This window comes from Cryptomeria japonica, chromosome 6 (genome assembly GCF_030272615.1).
Source record: "Cryptomeria japonica chromosome 6, Sugi_1.0, whole genome shotgun sequence".
NCBI lineage: Eukaryota > Viridiplantae > Streptophyta > Pinopsida > Cupressales > Cupressaceae > Cryptomeria > Cryptomeria japonica.
In genome coordinates, this window is record NC_081410.1 from 212,926,632 (window position 1) to 212,948,559 (window position 21,928).

General features: G+C 41.6%; 1 protein-coding gene across 1 annotated transcript in view; it reads right to left on the reverse strand.

Moving 5' to 3' along the window:
• The window catches only part of LOC131037995 (pentatricopeptide repeat-containing protein At5g04810, chloroplastic), a 208,176-nt gene that overhangs the window by 90,977 nt on the left and 95,271 nt on the right, over positions 1–21,928 (reverse strand). Inside the window, exon 5 of the mRNA XM_057970262.2 lies at positions 12,856–13,009. Within this exon, the coding sequence (XP_057826245.2) occupies positions 12,856–13,009 (154 nt within the window). The remainder of the gene's footprint in view (positions 1–12,855; positions 13,010–21,928) is intronic.

The window sequence follows — 21,928 nt, forward strand, 5'->3', positions numbered from 1 at the left end:
AAAGACAAGCTAGAAGAGGAAAACCGACAGCTTATGGCAGCCATTCATAAAATTACAAAACCTGCTGCTGAAGGGAGTAACTCCATAGGTTCTTCTGGTTCCCAAGAATCAATTCGTGGAGTGGAAAGGGCTGCTCAGAAAGTACAAGCACTGGATTCCTGGGTTGATCAACTTCGTGATCAATGTGTACAGGTAAAGAAAGACATTTTTCAAATAATGTCTAAGTTGGAGACCATTGAGGAGAAACTGGATCAGACTTCTAACACTTTCAAAAAGAATCTGGAAAGTGTTGAGAAAAGTCTGACAATCTGGCGTACCATGCCCCAACAATAGCTGAGTATTTTGCAGGAGCATGCTATCATCTCTTCTAGGATCATGTACTTGGAATTTGAAGAACTCCTGGAAAACAAGACCCTTGTTCTTAAATCCCTCATTGAGGAGATCTATGATGCAAAGAGATTCCGGGGCGAAGTTTACCGGGATATTGTCTCACATTGTGAAAGGGCCTCTTACAACATAGTAAGTCAGGATGGAGAGCTGATTCCAAAAGAAGAAGTTCTTGCTGATTTACAGATGAGGATTCATAATGAATGGAGGAGCGAACAATTCTCGGCAGCTTCGATTCAAGCGTTGATGAAACACCAAGCCTTTCTGCATGAAATCCAATCTATCCTAGATAAAAACAATTCTGCGCTCCTCCGCTGTCACGACACTATTGTGAAGACTATGGTTGTTGCCACGAACACCCATGAACCAAATCCCGAGGAACTACAAGCGAGCATCCGGAAATTTCAAGGATTTGTGTCTTCACAAAATGCAACTTAAGTGTTTTTCAATACTTAGTTCAATTTTCTCTCTTTTGTAATCTTTAGTTGTAATTTAGCTTTGACAAGTTACATGTAAAAGTATTTTTTGTAAAATGCAAGTTACACATTACTTGCACTTTTGTAATTATATGTAAGGCAGCTACAAGTTGTGTCCGATTAGGACTGTAGTTGGTGTTTGCCCTCTCGGGTGAATAGCTTAAAACATAAAGCACGTAATGCAGAATAATGCCATAGATATCAGACAAGTATAAGAGATGTTATTCCATTCATAATAAGTGTGTTGCAAGTTACATCCTAAAGTATATAAAGATACCGAGGGGGTGAGAGCGCCAACTGTCGCACCGCAACGGCCACCCCTCGGTTGCCAACTAACCAAAAAAATTACACATAATTAACTAGTCGTATTTTCGTATACAATAATGCCGCCAACATCATCCCCCCCCAAAAGAAAAGTCGTCTCTAGGAGACTTACAACAAAAATGGAGATCGTGCAACCTATACAATAAACATATCAGAAAAACTAGGGAGGGGGTTGAGGAAGCGTCCCTGAAGCAGAAGGCTGAGATGCCGATGTCTGGGCCGCCAAGCGGGCGCGGAGCTCATACACCTGCTGAGTGCGTGCAGTCACATCCCGCTCCGCCACCAATACTTTCTCCAAAGCTGTCTTCACCATATGTGCGGCTTCCAGCAACTCCTCTTTTGTATCTGTTGCCTCCATCGCGTGGACCAATCGAGTGTGCAATAGACTCCTCTCGATACTGACGGCATCCAACTCCTGTTGCACGTGGCTCCTCACACTCTGCTCAGCCGCTAGACGAATCTCTACCTCGACCTTCTCTGCCCGGGTCTCAGCCGTCTCTGCACGGGCCACCTCTAGCTGTGCCAACAACTGCGCCCTCTCAGCTGCCCATGAGGCCTGCTGACTGGCCACCTCCATCTCCAATGCTACTCGCGCAGCCTCGCGGACCGCAGACTCCTGCTGTGTACGCCTCAATGTACAATAGGCATCCCAGTAGACCTACTCGATCTCGCGGACAACTGCCGTCACCTGACTCTCCACAACGGGCTGATGCAGCCTCCAAGCCTGGAGCATCTCCTCTGTCTCAATAGTCGACCAACCCTAAGACTCAAAGCAGGTAGCAAAGGCTGCCTGGCAGCCCACCCGCATAAACTATAAGACCTGCTCTAGCTCCACCACCACCTGCTGCAATGCTTGCGTCTGGGCAGCAACCACCACCCGCCTACCCCTCGTCACCATGTCAGCCATGTCAGCTAGATAGGCCTCAATATCTTCCCCCGTCTGTGCCGAAGGCTGTGAAGTCTCTGGTGGAACGGACACAATTGCATCCTGCTGTGAAGGTACCTCCTCCGCCACCGAAGGTGTACCATCCCCTAGTGCCTGCCCAGCAGAGGCGACCTCCCCTGCCTCGTTCCCAACTACGAGTCCATGTGCCTCGCCCGATGAGTCGTCCAAGTCGACTACCTCCGCTCTAGTCTCTCGACACAATGAGAATACAACAGCTCCCTCCGGTTGTGCCAATGTCATTTGAAACCGCTGTGTGAGCCAACTCTGCATAGCCACGACCAACGGGTCGGCACACATCTCCACGACCGGGGGATGGTTCGTTGTCGTCGGCTCCTCCAACAAAGACGCAGACATAGTCACCACTGCGTCACTCCCCACAACGTCCAACCGCACCTGAGGCTCTCTATCCACCACCTCCCTCAGCCCCTCCTCCTCAGCGACCACTACCTGATGCGATGACTCCTCCATCCCTGACTCGGCCATGTCCTCGGTAAGTGCCGCCGTGGTTGGGCCCGGTGATGCTACCTAGTGCGGGAGGGGGCCAAGTGTAACCGGCGTGTGGCTCTGCCCGAAGGCCAGAATACAGGTGCTGCCCACTCCAGATGATGGCATCGACGTGCCCATCGGTAGCAGGGGTGGGGCAAACAGGACCCGCTCCTCCATTGCCCTGCTGCTATCATCCTCCTCTTCCGCTTCTGATTCTTCTGTGCTACTGGAATCCCTCCCGCTGTCAGGCTCCCCTGAAGCCGAGGCCGTATCTACCGCCCGTTTATGATTCGCAGAAGAGTGCCCAATGTCCAAGTGCCTCCAGTACATTATTGGAGGCTCACCTGCTGCCAACGGTCCCTGTGGCCGTACCTCCAGCTCTGCCTCCGACACTGCTTCCTGCGTGGCCTCCAGGAACAAACCTATAGCATAGTGCAGCATATAGAATGTGCGATGCTGTATCGTCAAAAACTCATACATGCGCTCTGCGAGTAACGCGGCCTAGTCATACACGATGCCATTCATCAACCCGTTCATAAGCATAATCTAAGGGAGGGCGATGTCCAACACCCTACCCGACCCTGTCAATCTGCTCTTGATGACATCCATAATGCACCGCCAGTGGCCCTCTGCAACAAAGGTCTTACGGATTCCCCGACCCTTCGTGGCATTAGCCACGCTGTCCAGTTTTGTTGCCGTCAAGTTCCTGGAGATCAATTTGATCCACTGCTCCTCTCGCTTCATCTTTTTAGCCTTCAATTCTATTTCTTGCCCTGGCTGCCCAGCATGCCAAATACCCTCGTGAAGTCCCTCGCTTTGAAGGATATGGTAATATCCCTCCCGAGGTATTCAAAAGTGCTGGTGCATATGTGCCTGTCGAAGGTATCCACCATGAACCGTAGGGCACCCTCATACTCGCGGATAGGAAATATGGGCATCCGAATAGCCCACTCCACTTGTGCCTTTCGGAGGTTTTGCTTCACCAGATCATCGTCAGGAGTGTCCTGCCACCATTTCTGGCATTCCAACCCATTCAACCCTTCAAAGGTGATGTTCTAGGGTGTTAATGTATTTTTCGCACGTAGGGTAGCCTGTGGTGCTGTCTGCTTTTGCTTCTGTCGGGCGCTGGCATCCATGGTGTTGCCTGCAACACGTACGCCTGATGATAAAACCCTTGTATTGCTATCCCTCTGGCTGCTACTGGAGGAAGCCTACAACTGTTTTTTCCAAGTTCGTTTTCCTGCTGAATCCATTAATCTCTGGTATAACTGAATTCCGGTTAAAAATCGTACGGTCGTTGGACACCTTTGTAACGACCTTCTCCTTCTTTTCCCTTGCATTCCTTCTCCCTTTTTTCCTTGCGTGGGCTGCGTGGTCTACTTGTGTGCGTGGCAGTCTTTTTTTTCCTTGCGTGGCTGCATGGTCTTCTTTATGCTGGTGCGGGCTGCGCGGGCGCGTCTTCCTTTTTATCTATTGCTTGTTGCGTTTTTGTGTTTGTGCGGGGGTTTATGTTTAGCGGGTGTCCACCGCCGGTGGCCCCACCGTCGGTGGTTCCACCGCACGGTGGTTCCACCTTCGGTGTGGTCACCGTACTGTGGCCCCCCCCCCCCCTTTTTTTTTTCTTTTTTTTACAGACCGTACTTTTTCTTTTCTTTTTTTTTCATTATCTTATAATAGACTGATAAACATCCAGACTAGAGGGACCAAGTTCCCTCCGTTCGTGATAAATCTTTAATTTCGACCCATTGACGACATCTGGTATCTCCTTCCCGTCGACTGTCCACAACTTGATTGCCCCGTTGGCATTGACCTCACGTACCTTGAAAGGCCCTAGCCACCGTACTTTGAATTTCCTAGGTTTGATTTCGTTCCTTCCATTGAATTTCAACACCAACTGCCCAGGAGTAAACTTCATTCACCGAAGATGCTTGTCGTGCCAAACCTTCCGTCTTTGTTGGGCTGTCTCTGTCGCCCACTGAGCCATCATCTTTCGTTCATCCAATTTGTTCAAAGCGTACAGTCTCTCTCTCAGGCTTTCCATGTCGCCAAGTCGATTATCAATGGCGATTCGAGGACTCGGCAACATGAATTCAACTGGCACCACGGCTTCTTGTCCATACATTAGCTGGAAGGGAGTCTGTCCAGTAGTTACCTTGTAAGTTGTTCGGTATGCCCAAAGTACCGACGGTAGGCGCTCCTCCCAGTCATCCTTTTCCACTCTGCAAGACTTATAAATCACCGACACGATTATTTTATTGGTCGCCTCGGCCTGCCCGTTCGCTCGCGGATAGTAGGGGCTTGATAAGGAGTGGAAGATTTTGAACTCCATTGTTAGCAATCGGATTATATGATTTACAAAATGTCGTCCTCTATCACTCGTTAGTTGGATTGGAATCCCATACCGCGTAATGATGTGTTCATAGATGAATTTTGTTGTATTGACTGCTGAGTTGTCCGGCAAGGCCCGTGCCTCAACCCACTTGGTCAAGTATTTTGTTGCCACTACAATGCATCTGCACCATCAGGCTCTACTTGGTTTTAATGGTCCGATGAAATCCAATCCCCATCTCTCAAACAATTCCTAGGCATTCAATGGGTTGAGGGGCATAAAATCCCTCTTCAATGGTCATTCAACCCATTGGCATGTGTCACAGCTCATCACCCACTCTCTGGCGTCATTATGTAGTGTCGGCCACCACAGTCCTGCCAACAAAACTTTCCTGGCCATGGTGTCGGGCCCCATGTGTCCACCTGCGGGCCCTTCATGTGCTTCCCTTAGGACGCCCTGAATTTCCTCTTCTAGGACGCATCGCCGTAAGATCTAGTCGGGTCCCATTTTGTACAAGAGGCCATTAATGAGTTGGAATGTCCTGCTCCTCAGTACCAGTTTCCTTCTTTCTCCCAATGGCATCTCCCTCGGAAACCGTGATGTCGACAAGTATTCCCCCACGCTTTCGTACCAGGCGGGGACAACCGCGATGCGAAATAAGTGAGCGTCTGGAAAATCTTCATTCACTCCTTCGGCTGGTTCTCCTGACTGGATTCTCGATAGCTGGTCAGCTATCACATGGCTCTTCCCGGGTCTTACGATAATGTTGAATGTAAATTCTTGAAGCAATAGCAGCCATCAGCTGATTCATCCTTGGATAATTGGATTGTTTACCAGGTACATTAACGCCTGGTGGTCCACATAAAATGTAAACGGGGTGGCCAGTAAGTAATGTCGAAATTTCTGGACGAAGTACACCATTCCGAGGGCTTCCCTCTCTGTGGTGCTATAATTTTTCTCTGCCTTCGACAGGAGTCTGCTTGCAAAGTAAACCGGGTGATCTAGCCCGTGATCGCCAACCTGCGCCAGTGTGGCCCCTATGGTAAAATTGGCGCGTCAACGTGTACGTGGAACTCTTTGTCCCAGTCAGGATATGTTAGGATTGGCGCACCCACCAACCATGACTTCAGTTCTTGGAAGGCCTCTTCCTGAGACGTCCCCCATGTGTACCGTTCACCTTTCCTTGTCAGCTTGTCCAGAGGGCAGGATACTCGAGCAAAATTTTTGATAAATCGCCTGTAATACCCTATGTGTCCTAGGAAGGATTTGACTCCCGTGACATCTGTCGGTGCCTCCATTTCCACTATCACCCGAATCTTGTCTGGGTCAATCTTGAGTCCAGCCTTACACACTATGTGTCCTAACAGCTTCCCTTGAGGCACCATGAATCTGCATTTTTTGGGATTGAGTGCTAGGTAGGCTCGCCTGCATCTCTCTATGCATTCGCCAAGTGCGGCCAGATGTGCATCTTGGTTACTATAGATGGACCAGTCATCGAGGAATGCCCTGAAGTTCCCTACTGACATCTTTTCAAATATGTGAAGGATTATCCGTTGAAATGTCGATGGCGCGTTGCATAATCCAAACGGCATTTGATTATACGTGTACACGCCATCCTCCACTATGAAGGTGGTTTTTAATTTGTCCTCTTCAGCAATGGATATCTGGTTATACCCAGAAAATCCATCCATAAATGAATAAATTTCATGACCGGCCACTTCCTCCAAGATGCTATCCATAAATGGTATTGGAAACGGGTCTTTTATGGTGACCGCATTAAGGCATCTGAAATCCACGCAGATTCGGATCTGGTTTGCCTCATTTTTAAGGGATATCACTATGGGCGACACCCACTCGCTGGTCTACACTTTAAAAATAATCCCAGCTTCGAGCATATGTTCAATTTCATCATTCACTCTCGCCGCATAGTTTTTATTCATTCTGTACGGCCTCTTCCGTACAGGTACAGCCCCAGGTACGAGTGAAATTTGGTGTACGCACAGTTCTGGCAGCACCCCTTTGAGGTCCTTATACGTCCAAGCGAATACATCCTTGTATTCCATGAATATCTTAAACGCGGCAGCTTTCAGGACAGGATTCCAATCGTCACCAACCAAGATGTTCCTTGGCTCTGCTTCCGTGCCAAGGTTTGTAGGTTTTACGGACTCTTCGTACCGGATTGGTTTCGTCATGTCAAACCTGTGCGTTGGTATTTCGTTGACAGGGGCATCCCCTTCGATGTATTCCCCGTACGCTGGCGGAAATTCGTTCTCGTCCGACTCCTCGTCAACCTGCAACATGTTGCACCCATACAGCAGCTCGTAGTCCTCCATTTGTGAGTGGAAGAGCCCATTAAGGGAATCGGTCTCGTCCTCGAAACATCCTTGGATTCCCAGGACGCCTTCCTCGTTCAGTTCCCTTCCGTACTTTCCTCCGTCAACTCCGCCCTCGCCGTCTGATTCCGATTCTGACGCGAGTTCTTCACTCACAAGTTGTGTTTTCAGGTCGATAATAAATTTTCGCCCGGCTTTCTCCATTGACAACGTGTTACACTTCCAGTTGTGATTCACTCTGGCTGCCACCAACCACCCTTTGCCCAGAATGGCGTCGTATCCTTTCTTGGCGAGCGGAATCACCACGAAGTCGAGGACAAATGGTTGTGTCCCGATGGTCACTTGTTGTGCCATGAGCGTTCCAAGGGGTTTGATACCATGTTGATCCGCTCCCAGTAAGTTGAAGGTTGACGGCCATAGTGTCGGCTTGCCAAGCTGCTTCTAGGTTTCTTCCGGAAGCACATTCACTCCGGACCCACCGTCGACAATAGTGTCAGTCAAAATGGTGCCTAGTATTCCCATTTCTACCACCGCCAGGTGTCAGCCACTATATAGTGTCAGGACCAATGGGTCTGTAGGTGTTCCGCCGGAAACATCCGTATTCTGGGTCGCCTGACTATGCGGAGTTACTTGCACCGTACGTAGGAGTGTCGTACATAATTGCGGCATCGTTTCCAAGAGGTCCTTCATCTTCACAAGTACTTCAATCTGCAGCATTTGCTTCAGGATATTTTCCTCAGCCTCAGAGCGGAAAGTACTTGCCGCTTCCTGGGTGTTCCCTTGTGCCAACATTTCCTTCGCTACTTCAACCTTCGCCTCCAGCGCCCGCTGCTTCTCCATGCGGGGGTCCGAGTATGTGGCCTTCTTTGCCTGTGACCATGTGATTGCCAATACCCGTTCCTCCGTCCTGTCAATGTTGAGCAGGTTCACTCCAAACTTTGGGCAAGTTTCATCATCGTGGTCTCCAGGCCCACACCATTTGCATAGTTTTTGTGGAGTTTCTTCTGAGGTGCATTCACTGGCAAAGTGGCCCCATTGATTGCAGGCTCGACACTGGATCATTGGTCGTCCCTTTGCATCATATTGGATCCGGCTCCTATTATTATTATTGGTCTTCCCCTCGCCAATTGTTCCGGTATCCGCCAGATGATGCACTATTGTTGGCGGTTTGCGAAGTTCCGACGGTCGGCTGCTCTTGCGTGAAGAGAACTTGTTGGCTCCTGGTTTTCATATTGTAGGGACATTCCTTTGTCAAATGTCCCGCAATCTGACAAATGTCGCAGAAAGCCTTCTTAGGGTAGGACCCCTTGGTGTGTCCATCACTCCTACAGTCGATGCACCACACGTCGTTTTCTTCAGTTTTACTTGTACTCCCCTTCATGGCTTTGAATTCTTTCAGCATTCGTTCCATGTCCTTTTGGAGAGCGTGCACCTTTTGGCTCAATTCGCCACCGCTGTTGCTTTCCCTGTCAGAGTCTTCATCATCGTCAGATGAGTATTTATTACTTTTCTTCTTCTTTGATGTTTTGTATTCGCTCTCTAGGTCCATCGCCCTATTATAGGCATCGTCATATGACGTCGGGGGTACAATTTTCATCTTTTTTCGTAGGGAGGTTTTCAATCCTTCAACGAACCATCGTTTCTTCAATCCCTTTGCTAGTTGGCTTTCCATTTTACCCAGCAATTCCTTCAACCTCCTGCTGTATGCCCGTACTGTCTCCTTGGTACCTTGTTTGGTACTGTATATCTCCATTACAATTTCATTGTCATCACGGAGCAACCGAAACTCCTCCGTGAATTCCTTCTGTAGATTGGCCCACGTGGCCACTTTTTGCTTGTCCACATTGGAGTACCAATCTATGGCAACTCCACGTAACGTGGTTGGGAACTGTTGTACCCAGTCATCCTGGTCTGTCACTTTGTTGGCGGACCAAATGGTTTCACATGTACGGCAGTGCCATAAGGGGTCTTCCTTGCCATCCCCTGTGAACTTTGGCAATTTTTGTTTACTCGCCATCCCGAGTCGTCTTCCTGGGGGTGGCTGTGCCTGTGTCTGTGGCCTTGCACTGCTTCCTCCGGCAACACCGGTGGTGTGTCCTGCGTGGGCGACTAGAGGTACAGTGTTTTGCCTGTCGTGTGTGGCACCTACACCCGTACGGTTGCCCTCCCCTTCGCTCTCACCCGCGCCCACTCCTGGTTCCCGTTGGTGATCTTCACTTTGTGGTGTAAGGGATAAGTTTCTAAACCGATCCCGGGTCTCTTCGACTAGATCTCTCCGTAACCTTGTTTCCTCCAGAAACTCTTCGTGGCTTCTCACCCTACGATGGTCTGGCGACGCATAGAAATTCCCCTCGGCTTTTGCACCCTCCGTGACACCTCCTTGGTTCCCTTCGGGCAACCCTTCGACAGGTCGTCCTTCGGCAAGTTGCCTCAGCCTCCGTCTACGTTCTACCCGTTGTTCCAGAATCAAGGCCCTCTGCGCGGCCTCCCACTCGTCTGTTTCTTCTTTCTTATTTCTATCTTTATTCAAAAGGTTGGGCATTAATTGCCGTACATTTCCATACTTCACAATACATAAACCAAAACACGTCTTTATTAATTCATTTTGTCAGATACAACTCGTGTCAATGACACTTTTATTTGAATATAAAAAGTTCAAGGTTCAATTCCCTCCTGGCCTGGCGTCATCTCGTTCCGCTTCCCATCGGCTGCTTTCTTCGTAGTGTTGAAGGATTTGTTGGCGTCGCTCTTCTTGGGCAATCTCCTCCAGGCGAGGCTGTTGTTCCAGCGATGCCTGTGCAAGCAACCGGGGGAGGTGGTTCATCAACCGGTTTACTGTCGGGCTAACCTCCAGCGCTGTCCACACGGCACTTGGTGGGATTTCTGCCTCCGTCGCCTCTCGTCGGACGTAGGTCTGGATGGCTACCTTGAGTAAAATTGAAAATTCTCTCGTTGCCATGTCTTCTCCTGTGTAATGTTTTGTTCGCACGACGTCGGCCTCTGGGTTTATTTCACCAACGGGTAGGCCCATCATGTCCGTGCGCCATCCGCGTCTTAGTTAGTTGGAGTAACTCTTAGTTAGTTAATGAAGTCTCAGTTAGTTATTGAATGAGTCTTGGTGGTTGAGAGAATCTTTCAAATTAGTTAGGATCCTCCCACTTTTTTCTCAAGGCTCCTCTTCTATAAATACTTGAGGGCTCTATTGTAATATCATCTTTTGGAAAGCAAGCAAAAACTCTGCCAAGTTTACAGCAAGAAGTCTTTGAGCTTATGTATGTGAATTGAAAGTTTTGAAGAATAATAAAGAAGGATTACTCAAGTTTTGAGTCTTTGAGCTACATGTTTGAGTTTGAATCTTTTTATTTCTTCCATGCAAAGTGTTTCTAAAGGAGCTTAGTCTAATCTGATTTTAAGTCTTTGAGCTGCAAGTAGAGAAGATTAATTAAAATAGGAAAATCTCTAGAAGGAGCAGCAAGTCTTTGAGCTTGCGTCTATTCTTGAGGAAAAATTATTGTTTGATAAGAAATAGCAGCAAGTCTTTGAGCTTGCATTAGTTCTTGTCTTTGTGTTGAAAGAATAAATTATTCCAGTCTTTGAGCTGTTGTCTTTTATTTGTTGTAAAATTTAGTATAGCAAAGGGTAGATAGGACTTCCAATAGTCAAGTCTTTGAGCTTGATATTGCTGTCCTATCCCGAAGGAAGTGACGGGAGTCTTTGAGCTTTCAGGAAACTTCATTTCCTTTCTCTCGTTTTCATTTGAAGTTGTTACCATTATTATACATTTTCTTGCTATCACTTTTCTAAGGAGAGAAAAGGATATAGGCTTCCTTGAAGAAAGAAGGAAGACTGCTGTCCCATCCTGTTTTTATTTCAGTTTTAGATAGATAGGGGGAGCCTTCCCTTAATTAGGAGAGTTTCATACTCACACACTGTGGTTGAAGCCACAATTTTGTTTGCTTTCACGAGTGTACAAAATTTTCAACCAACAATTATTATTATTATTATTATTGTAATAATAATAAAATTTGTATTTGTGGGCTAACCTGGCCTATTTTTCTTGGGCTGACCTATTCCTTCCAAGAATCTGCAAACAGGTATAAACAGAAAAAACGGAGGAACATTTGGAGCATCTAGAAATTTTGATTGGAACATTTAGTAGAGTTTCCTAAGTTTGGTTGATAGGGCGAAACCCGTAGCTAACCTAATAGGTTTGGACAAAACCCCTGGCCTATTTTAATCAACTTTCCCAATCAAATTTCTTTTTCCTTACCCTAGTGACAGTGATAACCTAATCAGATCTAATCTACAAGCGGTAATTGGTTTTGAAAAGGTTTGCAACTTTGCATTCATGATTTCTCCCACTCATGTTTTGGAGATTTTGATATCAGGATTTACTAGTTTGGACTTGGTTCAATCAAAGCTTTGTGAGGATGAAAATATTCACAAAGGACATATACTTCAATGGTGAAAGATCCTTCCTGGTAGATTTGATTGGTGGTTTCATCCAAAGATCACATCTGACCATCATTGGTTAAGAATGCAGTTTGCATCTTCAATTTTGGGCATAGAAAATCAAGGACAGATTTGTGGAGACAAGAAAGAAGAATTCAGTGATTTATTTGCAATCAAACTTTACTCCATATGTTGGCCACCTCCCTTGCTAGCCGTACACTTCTATAGGAGGGGTGTGAGCATTCTAGGCTTGGATGCCTAGGGTTTGAGGATATTTTAAGCAGCAGTTTGGGTGCCTTGATGTTTGATATGCTTGGTTGCCATTTTGAAGGAGGAGCAGCCAGGGTTTTAAGAGTTTGGCTTTGTTTTGGAGTTCCAGTCTGGCTTTTTCAGACCTACATCAGTACCATTTTGCAACAGCAGCAAATGGGTATGCTTGTATTGTGATTTTAATGCATTTTGGCCATCTGGGTCTTGTTCTGTTTAATGATATCTTGCTGTCCACAAACTGTAATGAATCTTACATACATTTCCACATGTGACTTTGTCTTATTTTGAGCATACTTGGCATTATACTCTTATTTCTTTGCTGCAAATATTATCTCTGTATTTCCTGTTCAATATTGTTGATTATCCTCAAACTATACATGCAACATCAGAAAAACTTCAAAAAAAATAAGGGTGTAACTACAACCTAAGATTAATATGCTCTATTCCCAAGCTTGCCCATATCTCAGCATGTTTATCTCTACCAGTCCTATCAATTTTCTATCCTAACTGTTAAAAATAATACCAAATTCAACAGGGTGGATCTTGAAAGCAAAGCAAAATGTTCTCATGCTTCAAGTGTATTGTGGCTCACAAAAATGTTATCACTTGGCACAACATTAAAAAGCATGAAAAATTCTGTAAATTTATTTGCTTCTATTGTTCACATCCTGCTTTTGTGGCATACTTTGATTTGTTATGACTGCTTCTATGGCAATGGATCTTGTGAAATAGGTCGAACGTTATTTCTGTAGAACCAAATAATTACATGGACTCGATTTTTCTGCAATGCATACAAAGAAATGCTGAACATCTATTATGAGCATAATTATTTCCATAAAGCAACTCTGGTACCTTTAGTCTCTGAAATACAGTGAGACACTTTGATTCATCTCCTACAATTGTATATCCATTCATCATTGTATGATATAGATCCAATGGAGCCTCAATTCCATTTTCTTCCATTTCCCTGACCAGTGCCTCAGCTCTCTCCATATTACCAACTTTGCTGCACATGAAAAACAATGATAATGTACAATACTCTCTTGAAAAACCTAATACTGCCTTGAAGCCCTATGAAAGCAGATAACCTTGAACCCTGTTTCCCTTTCTTAACCATAGTGTAAAGACTCCTAAATATTGAGAATGGAAATAGAAGGGCAAAAACTTTATATCTGCATGGAGAGCAAATCAGTTGCCTATATACTGCAAATAAGGCTTATTAGAGCACATGGTATGAACTATGAAAGATTAAATGCTTCCTACTTGATCTTAAACAATAGTGCTTGAAACCTATCAAATTATTTAATTCACAGTTGGTAAGGAAAATAGCATACAAAGGCCATATAGAAGAACATTTAAGAAGAATCAAAGCAATTATAAAGCATGTAAAACCCAAATGTGCAGTCCTGAAAAGGTGTCCTACATCAATAACAAGTGAGATAACAGTTATGATATCTTCATATTCTCAAAGACCCTTAGTATCTTCTGGTACACTATGATTTAACATATCAACTCCCAGAATAAACCATGCTACTTTTCCTGACAAATCGAGATCTTTTTTCTGCCCCTTATCAGCACGCACCTCTTTAAGGATTTTTCAGCTTCTTCAGAATCGTATCTTTAAATTTGAAATTTGGACTGTAAAATGTCTCTGATTTCTAAAGTTTCTGTTGACTAAACAGAATTCATAATATCTGCAAATGTTCTCTCAGTAACATTTATACAAACATGGGATATTAAAATGCTTTTGCTTTCCAGAGTCTCTAATAGGAATTGAATGATTCATAATATCTGCACACATTCTCTCTGTGACATTTATATTATGAAAACCATTTTGTACATTTCCAATCACAAAACATGTACAAAATTCAAGAAACGTATCCATTTGCTGGAAATATATCACATTACTAGAGAAAACCAGATCACATTATGAAGTGCCAATTCATTGTATTTTACCAGATATTTGAAATTGTACACACTACTGCTGATGGTAGTTGATTTCTTTCAGAATCAATCCAAACCAGCTGATTCCCAATCATGAATGCAATTATCTAGTTTAATGAAGAGAGTTTAGGCTCAAATCAAGGTCCTCTGGCAAGTTGGACTCAGGAAACACTCTTAAGGCACTCAAAAACTAACATTCAAAGCTCAAAGAAGGCTGAATAATCTCTAAACCTCATTTTATGTTCAAGAAGTCATGCATTGATCTGCTTTAGTACTTGGTGGCTGAATTTTTTTAAGTAATCTACTCTGAAATGAAAAACAAATAAAACTCACTTAAAAATCTTGCTAGGCAAGCCACAAGCTAATAGAAATAGATTTCAGATTGCATTATATAAATTTCAGACTATGAAGAAAAATGAAAATTTTTAAAAAGTTAACCCCTAGAGCTCTATTCACCTACTTAGGGTCAACGTGTTTGTTGTAGCCGTATGAAATTTTTCATATTGACAAGTTTTAAGCCAAGATCCAGTCATTTTTCATTTGTCAGTCAAATCTGAGTCATAACTCCAGTAGTCATCAATGTGGTAATTGTCATTTAGCTAACATTTTTGTAGGATCAATAAAAGGAGTTATCAGCAGGTCTAACAGGGTGAACATGGAAACCCAAAGAACAAAGGAATATCAAGGCATTCTTGGCTAGAGAACCAATTGTCAGGTCTTCTAAGACACATCTTGGCAAAGGAAATATATTTTCTAAGGATTTTAAGTCCAGAAATGGTACACAATAGTCTGGAGCATGCCAAAAACAAAGAATGTCATATCAGGATGTCAAAAACACTTAAAGAATGTCCCCAAGTACCCAGACATGCACCAAGGAGGGTGGATTTCATTTTTGGGATAAAATCACTTAAATTGAAAAAAAGAATGCACTTTTCAATGTCAAGATCATTAAAGTGACTAAAAGGAACACTTTTTCACTGAAGTGACCAAACTGAAGATCATGTTAGAAAAATATGAGATTTAAGTGGCTAGAGGCACCCAAGATGACTTAAGTTTTAAAATGTCAGGAAATTCGAATCATAAAGTGCATTTAGGTGGCTAGGGGCACCCAAACTCACTACTTAGTGTCAAAAAGTCTATAGTGAAAACATGAAAAAGTAGCATTCCACCTCACTACGAAATCCAAGTCCCAAAATGGCATAAATGTAAAATTTTCAATGAAGAAATATAAGAATAGTGACATTTTAACCCCCAAGTGCACCTAGACGCACCAAAATGTAAAAATGTCTACGATGAATTAGACGAAAAACCAATAGTACTTTAAGTGATCAAGTGCGCCCCCACACAATTGGATGTCAAATTGTCAATGGAATAAGGCAAATATACTCTAAGTCCCTAAGTGTTCCCAAGAACAATTGAAAGTCAAAAGTGAATTTGAAAACACGTGTTAAGTTACAAAGAGGGCTCAAAAGCATGCCCTCTACATGGAGACATCTAGGTTTCATCTTCCAAAAAAAATAGGATGCCATTGTAACAAATTTCTCAACATCTTTGCAGCAAATCCTTCAAGTTTCATCATAATAATTTAAGGATCAACGTTTGTTTCCTTTCTTCCCACATCAATAGCAATTATCATGGCAAAACTTATCATTTCCTTTACTCTTCGTCCTAGGCACTTCAAGATTGATGATTTGATACATAGAAGGTCTTCATCATAGACAAGTTCTAAGGCACTAAACACTAAATTCCATTGGTTTATGTGGAGAGAACCAAATTCAAGTCATCAATAATCATTAGGGTTTCATGAGTTCTTCATAATATCTGTCACGATCAGAATAGGGATGTTGTGTCACAATCACTACAAGGAGCCAACTATTAAACTGGCTATTTTTAGCCCATGCTATTCTTAACGACGATCTTCTAGAAGATCTATTTTTGGATGTCCTATTTTTAGATTATCCTCTAGAAGGGCTATTTATACCAGCATATATTCTTATCAAAAATCCTATTTTTAGTAGATGTATTTGAAGACAAATTTGTATTTTTAGGGCTTGTTTTGAATGCAGAATTCATTGCACAAGTGCTACACTTATCTTTTTATTTTATCTTTCATGCATAGTCTTTTATAAGTGTTTTTCACACATAAGTTGGAATGAATTGTAATTTTTGTGCCTATTTTCTTTTAATATTACTATTCAAGCATTTTGTAAGCCTATGTATGTCTTGTTTAGGTAAATCAAATTGATTTTCTTGAAAATTGCAAGCTTTTTATTACTGATTTCAGTTAAGTGTGGTTGTTGAAGCTTTGCATGTAATTTCCTTTATATAATTTTCGTAGTCTTATGTTCCACAATGTTTCTAGAACAACAATGGCAAGAAAAGGAAGGACACTTTCTAAAAGGCAAGAAACAGTGACCCTTTTTTTGGGGGGTGATGGGGGATAGCAGGGGATGATAATTTTATTTTAGTTTAGGTAAATTGCTACCGTAGGGGGTAGCTCAGCTGGGGATGATAATTAAAAAACAGAGAAAGTTTAATTATTCTTATGATAAGGCTATAATTTCCCCTTCTCAAGCATTATCAATTTGTGGACAATTAGCCTTCTTTCTGAGTTTTCCCATTGGCTAATTAGTAAGGGAGAATTCCAAAGTTCTCAGAGAGCACAGGATAAGTCTTGCTTGTTATTGGCAGTGAGCTCAACTGGTCTTGGTGAGCCTTGCGATGCTTTCAAAATTGATTTCTGACCTTTTGGGAGCTCTCCAAACTTCTTGGAGAAGTTTGCTATATTACAAAGTCACCCAGTTCCTTTGTATCATCCTCCTAAGACTTCAAGATCACTTTGGAATGGTCAGAATTGCATAGTTGCATCATCTCGATACTTTCCAGTTCCACAACTTGGGTAAATTACTTATTAAATAATTAGTCACTTAAATTGTCTAATGTTGAAAATATTAAAAAGACAACTTAGTGTAATAATTTATTGAAAAGGTATTATATGTTGTGCATCAAATTAGACGCCTAGGCAGGGAGGTCTTTTTGCACAATGGATTATTATTTATTTTTCAAAAAAGTATTTGTAGAGGAAAAAAGAATTATTTTTAATTATTGTTATTGCCCTTAAAAAAAATTATATGAGGATGAGAGCTCATTTGAAAGGTTAGACATGAATCAATATTTTCTTATGTGCAAAGAGAACCTATCTATGAGAGCTCATTTGAAAGGTTAGACATGAACCAATATTTTCTGATGTGCTAAGAGAACCTATCTTCTTCAAATTTCTTGAGAACAAAAACCCTCTTGAAATTACTGGTTTCGAGGACGAAACCCCCCTAGCTAGTTTGAGTGGTTTCAAACAAAGGCCACAACTGTGCTTGCAATTAGAAGGTTTTTTCCAATTTCTTTCCAAGATGAAGATTTTTGTCGTGTTTTAAGTTGCAGGATTTTGTTATTGATTGTCTACGGTTTGCAGAAGATATTTAAGTGTTTTACGGTGATTTTTGAAGGTTCCTTTGCTCGTTGTACCATTCATTCTATGCAAGCCATACCACTTTGGTTAAAAAATTCCAATATCATCATGTGATAACAGTTTGGGCAAGTGTGGTGGTTGTCTTCCAACAGACTGTACATTTTCAAGCAGAACTTTAATACTTTTTGAATCTGAACTTCACCATAGCTGGGCCATGCCATATGTTGTTGTTTGCTTGTGAAAGTGGTGTGAGGTTTCACAGCTAAAGCGCTACACTTCTTTGAGGGTTTTTATGCTAATTGGTAGCGCCAAACCCCTTGGAGGATAGCTGCACCTATTTTGGGTTAGATTTGTGTAGTTGCAATGATTGAAGGGTACCCATACAGCCTTCTGGAGTTGGTGTACCAGTCATTGGTCCATATCAACCCTGCTATCATTTTATAGAGCTTATCAACTTGTTATGGAGTCATTTCCAGTGATTTCTGGAAAGTATTGGGATGCTTGAGTGTGTTATTTCTGAGTTCATGATGAGGAAAGCTATTTTGTGATGTCCAAGCAGGTTGCTGTTCTAAGTTATATTAGACATACTTTGTAGTGATATTTTCTGCTAGGTGTGTTTATTCATCGTAGTATTGCTATTGGATATGTTCTTATGAATAGGTTTGCTGTTTTGGAGTGTTTGTTGAGTGATTTCAGTCATAACAGACCCAATTAGACCCTATTACCAGCAAGCAAAAAGTTGTAGCAGACCTATATTAGCCTTATTATCATCTATCTCAGGTATTCTACTTGTTGGTTTCTTGATTACATTGATTATCCATGTTTATCCAGCTCATTATTAAATGCTGTAGTAGTTATCTGAGTTGTATTGTGTAGTACAGTAAATTGCATGTTGGTATGTTGGTATGGTTTTGTCATTGATGTCAACACCTACTGAAAACTATCACTTTGGAGATCCAGCAACATTCACCGGCAAGCAAGTAACTATTGCACAGTTACTGGTATATGGTTCACCGGCAGGATATAATGTTCACCGGTATCTGGAATGATATGGAAGACACTTAGTAATGTCAAAGACATCGTGTGGGCACTTTGTTTTGAAGAATTAATCATTGGTATATTCATATTTGCATATTTGCTTTTACTGGCAAATAGGTCCAGGTTATCTAGGGTTACATCGGCAGGTTTATCTTTTCCAGATCAGCATGGCACGCTATGGAGATGATTTATTATTAATGTAAATGCATTAAGCCGACATGTTTAATCGGTTATTGCATCGGATATTATATTGTTTGTAAAATGATTTTATTGTAATATCTTGTAGAGCCGACCTACTAAAATTGGTCTTAGGGTATGGTATAAATGTAAGATCTTATTTGTAAGATCAAGTGTGGAATGCGAAAAAAAGAATTGAGTGAAGGTATATGCGAGATTAAGCAGAGGTATACACAAAGACATCATTTGAAGGTGAAGCTAGGTTTTTGTATAAGCATATCAGCATTACACCGGTACTGAATCCAGCATATAAAGATGCTATTTTGTGCAGTACATTCTTATTTGGATTTAACCATCCAACTGTAGTCAGTGTGACCCCATTTTGTGATTGAGCAGTGAGCTCTAGGCTGTTGGCCTTTCTGCATGTGCAGACCCCATTTATGTACACTTACTATCTGCAGTAGTATCATCTGATTGTGGGTAAGGTTTCCCACCGTGGTTTTTCCCTTTACAGGGTTTCCACGTACAAATATTGGTGTTATGTGTTGTGGATGAATTTATGTTTGTGTTTCATGCATTAATCTTTACGGGTATAGCAATTTACTGATTAACACTGTCTACCGGCATACTTAAGTGGTTTACCGGTATTAAGCATTAAGTTGGTCAATTGGTTTTTGGTTTGAATTTATTAGACAACTGATTCACCCCCCCCCCTCTCAGTTGTCTCCGGGACCTAACATTGCATACCCTTGCAATTTAATACAACATGATGTTACCCTTTTTATCTCGTGATATGAAAATATTTTAAAAGTTAACACCAAAATATTTCCTATCTGGCTTTTTAAATCTATTTTTTTCCAAATGGGAGCAATATGCATAGACGTCCATGTGAATTCATGATTCAAGTGGTCGTTGGAGCATTACTTTCCCTAGAATATTCTCAAATTGATGCCTATGTGTAGCAGTCATGTTGAAAAAAAAATGACGTCACTTGCTATTATGAAAAAAACAAGTTGTGATTTTCTCTCATATGCATCCTCTCATGCTAATGCTCTCAAATTGGCACTCTGCAACTTTCTTGAAGAAGCTTTCAAGCTTTGAATGAACAGAAAGCTTTTGGTGCATTACATGTTATCTTTTCATGGTGAGATTGAGTAAGACAGAATTGTTGTAACTTTGGAATCCCCTTTGAAGGTCCTTTGGAACTTCTAGGTGACCCTAGTCTATTTTGTTGTCTCCTTAATGTACACAAATTTTTCTGTGCTAATAGTTAGATATATCTAGTGTTAGCATAGTACATTTAAAACTTTTTATATATTCTGTATTACATTTTGCTTCTAAGTAATTATTTTCAATATCTCTTTCAAACCAGTTGTCCATGAAGGTAGAAATACCAAAACGGGGATTTTAATGAGGCAAGCCCCTAAACAGCCCAACCAAACAATCTATTTTTCTTTCCTTGTGTTAAACTTATTCAAGCTTGGGAGAAAATGAAATCCTAGTGATATATAATATTTTTCAGTAGTTTTATTTGGTTGATGTAGTTTAAGTTTTGCGGTAAATTTTCCTTAATATCTATCATTTATATATTTTCCTCTATTTCTATCATTTTAATATTCCCCATACACAATGATCGTTTAATTTATGTTTTGCGTGCAGGCGCTCATTTAATGGTGTTTTGGACACACTTTTGCATCCATATGGGACGATAGTGTGCTGTGAGGACGTCCACGCTACATGCTAGTATTTGTGGCCCAGACCTTCAAAAAATCACAATATTCATATTGCCATTAAATCTTGTCTTTCTATTTCTGTTAATATCAGTTTGTAATTATAGTTACAATGATAGATATTTTCACCAGTTTATTATAACTAGATACACATAGCATTGTAATAGGATATTTTATTTTATTTTCCAGTTATAGTCATTCTCTAGAAAGGATAGATCAAATACGTTAGAGAGCTTTTGATTCATTTGACTACTAGTATAGAATTAGATCATTGATTCTCAAGGAAACCTTATTCCTTTGTGAGGATCGAGTTTTCTACACTACATATTGCTTTTGATAAATCATTGTAAAGCATTGGATGCTAGTACTGTAATGAGCTTGGTCATTTCTCATTGATATATGTACTCACCCCACTGAACATGTGGAGAATATTGGATTTCCCCACCCACTGAACAAGTGGAGAACCTTGGATTTGCTTACCCCACTGAATAAGTGGAGATATTGTATTTACTTACCCCATTGAATAAGTAAAAGCTTTATAATTGTACTCTGTTGAATAAGTGTGAAGTCCTTGTTTTTTTATTGTATTGTACACTTCACTGAATAAACAAGTAGTGTTCTTTCCTTTCAATCGCATAGCACTCCAGTGAAGAAGTGAGATTGGTTGGCTTGCTGCCTAATGTGTTTACTTTCAAGTTGTTGCTGACTAGTTAGTTGTATGGTCCTGAACACCATATGCCCTCACCATTACCCATCTTGGGAACTGAGTGATTAAAAAGTGGAAAGGACATTGCATTGTAATTCATTTTCAGTTGGAACAGTATTCAGAAAAAAAATTAGGGGTGTTTATTACAAAGGCATTCACCATATTCATAATATAGCCATTCAACATAACATTAGAGCTGAATTGAGAATTCACAAGTTGAATACAAGTTAACAAAATTTCATTGTTTTCATTTTAATTTTCATTGTCAATCTGCATATACAACAAAAGGCCAAAAGACTACGACTACAAAATGACCAAATGTAGAAAATTTAAAATACAATATATTCTATAATTTAGGGCACAATTTTAATTAAGCATTTTATTAAGTTGGTGACCATGCCCTTCTTTCTCTAAATCACTTTTAAACTATGTTGCACCAAGCTTCTAGGATGGGGACAAAGGAATGCCTTTACAAGGTGGATTTTTTGGGAGGTGATTTTCTAGGGGATAATAGAGAGAGGACAATTATTAAAAAAATAATTTAAAATTAGGAATTTCCAAAGGCATGATATAATACTGATGAGAGCATTCATCATACACATTATAGAACCTTACTACATAACATTAGAACTTAATTGAGATTTCACATGAAAGTCAACACAACTTAAAAAAAGTTCATTGCTTCTATTGTCAATGTGCATATATATTATATAAAAATTACAATAAAATGCCCAAAGGCTAGCAATTTCAACTACAAAATAATCAAAGCATAGAAAAATCTTCCATTGCCTCTAATCAACATCTACTAACACTACATCAATATTGAAATCTTAAGTTTGAAACACTACCACTATGAGGGGGTGT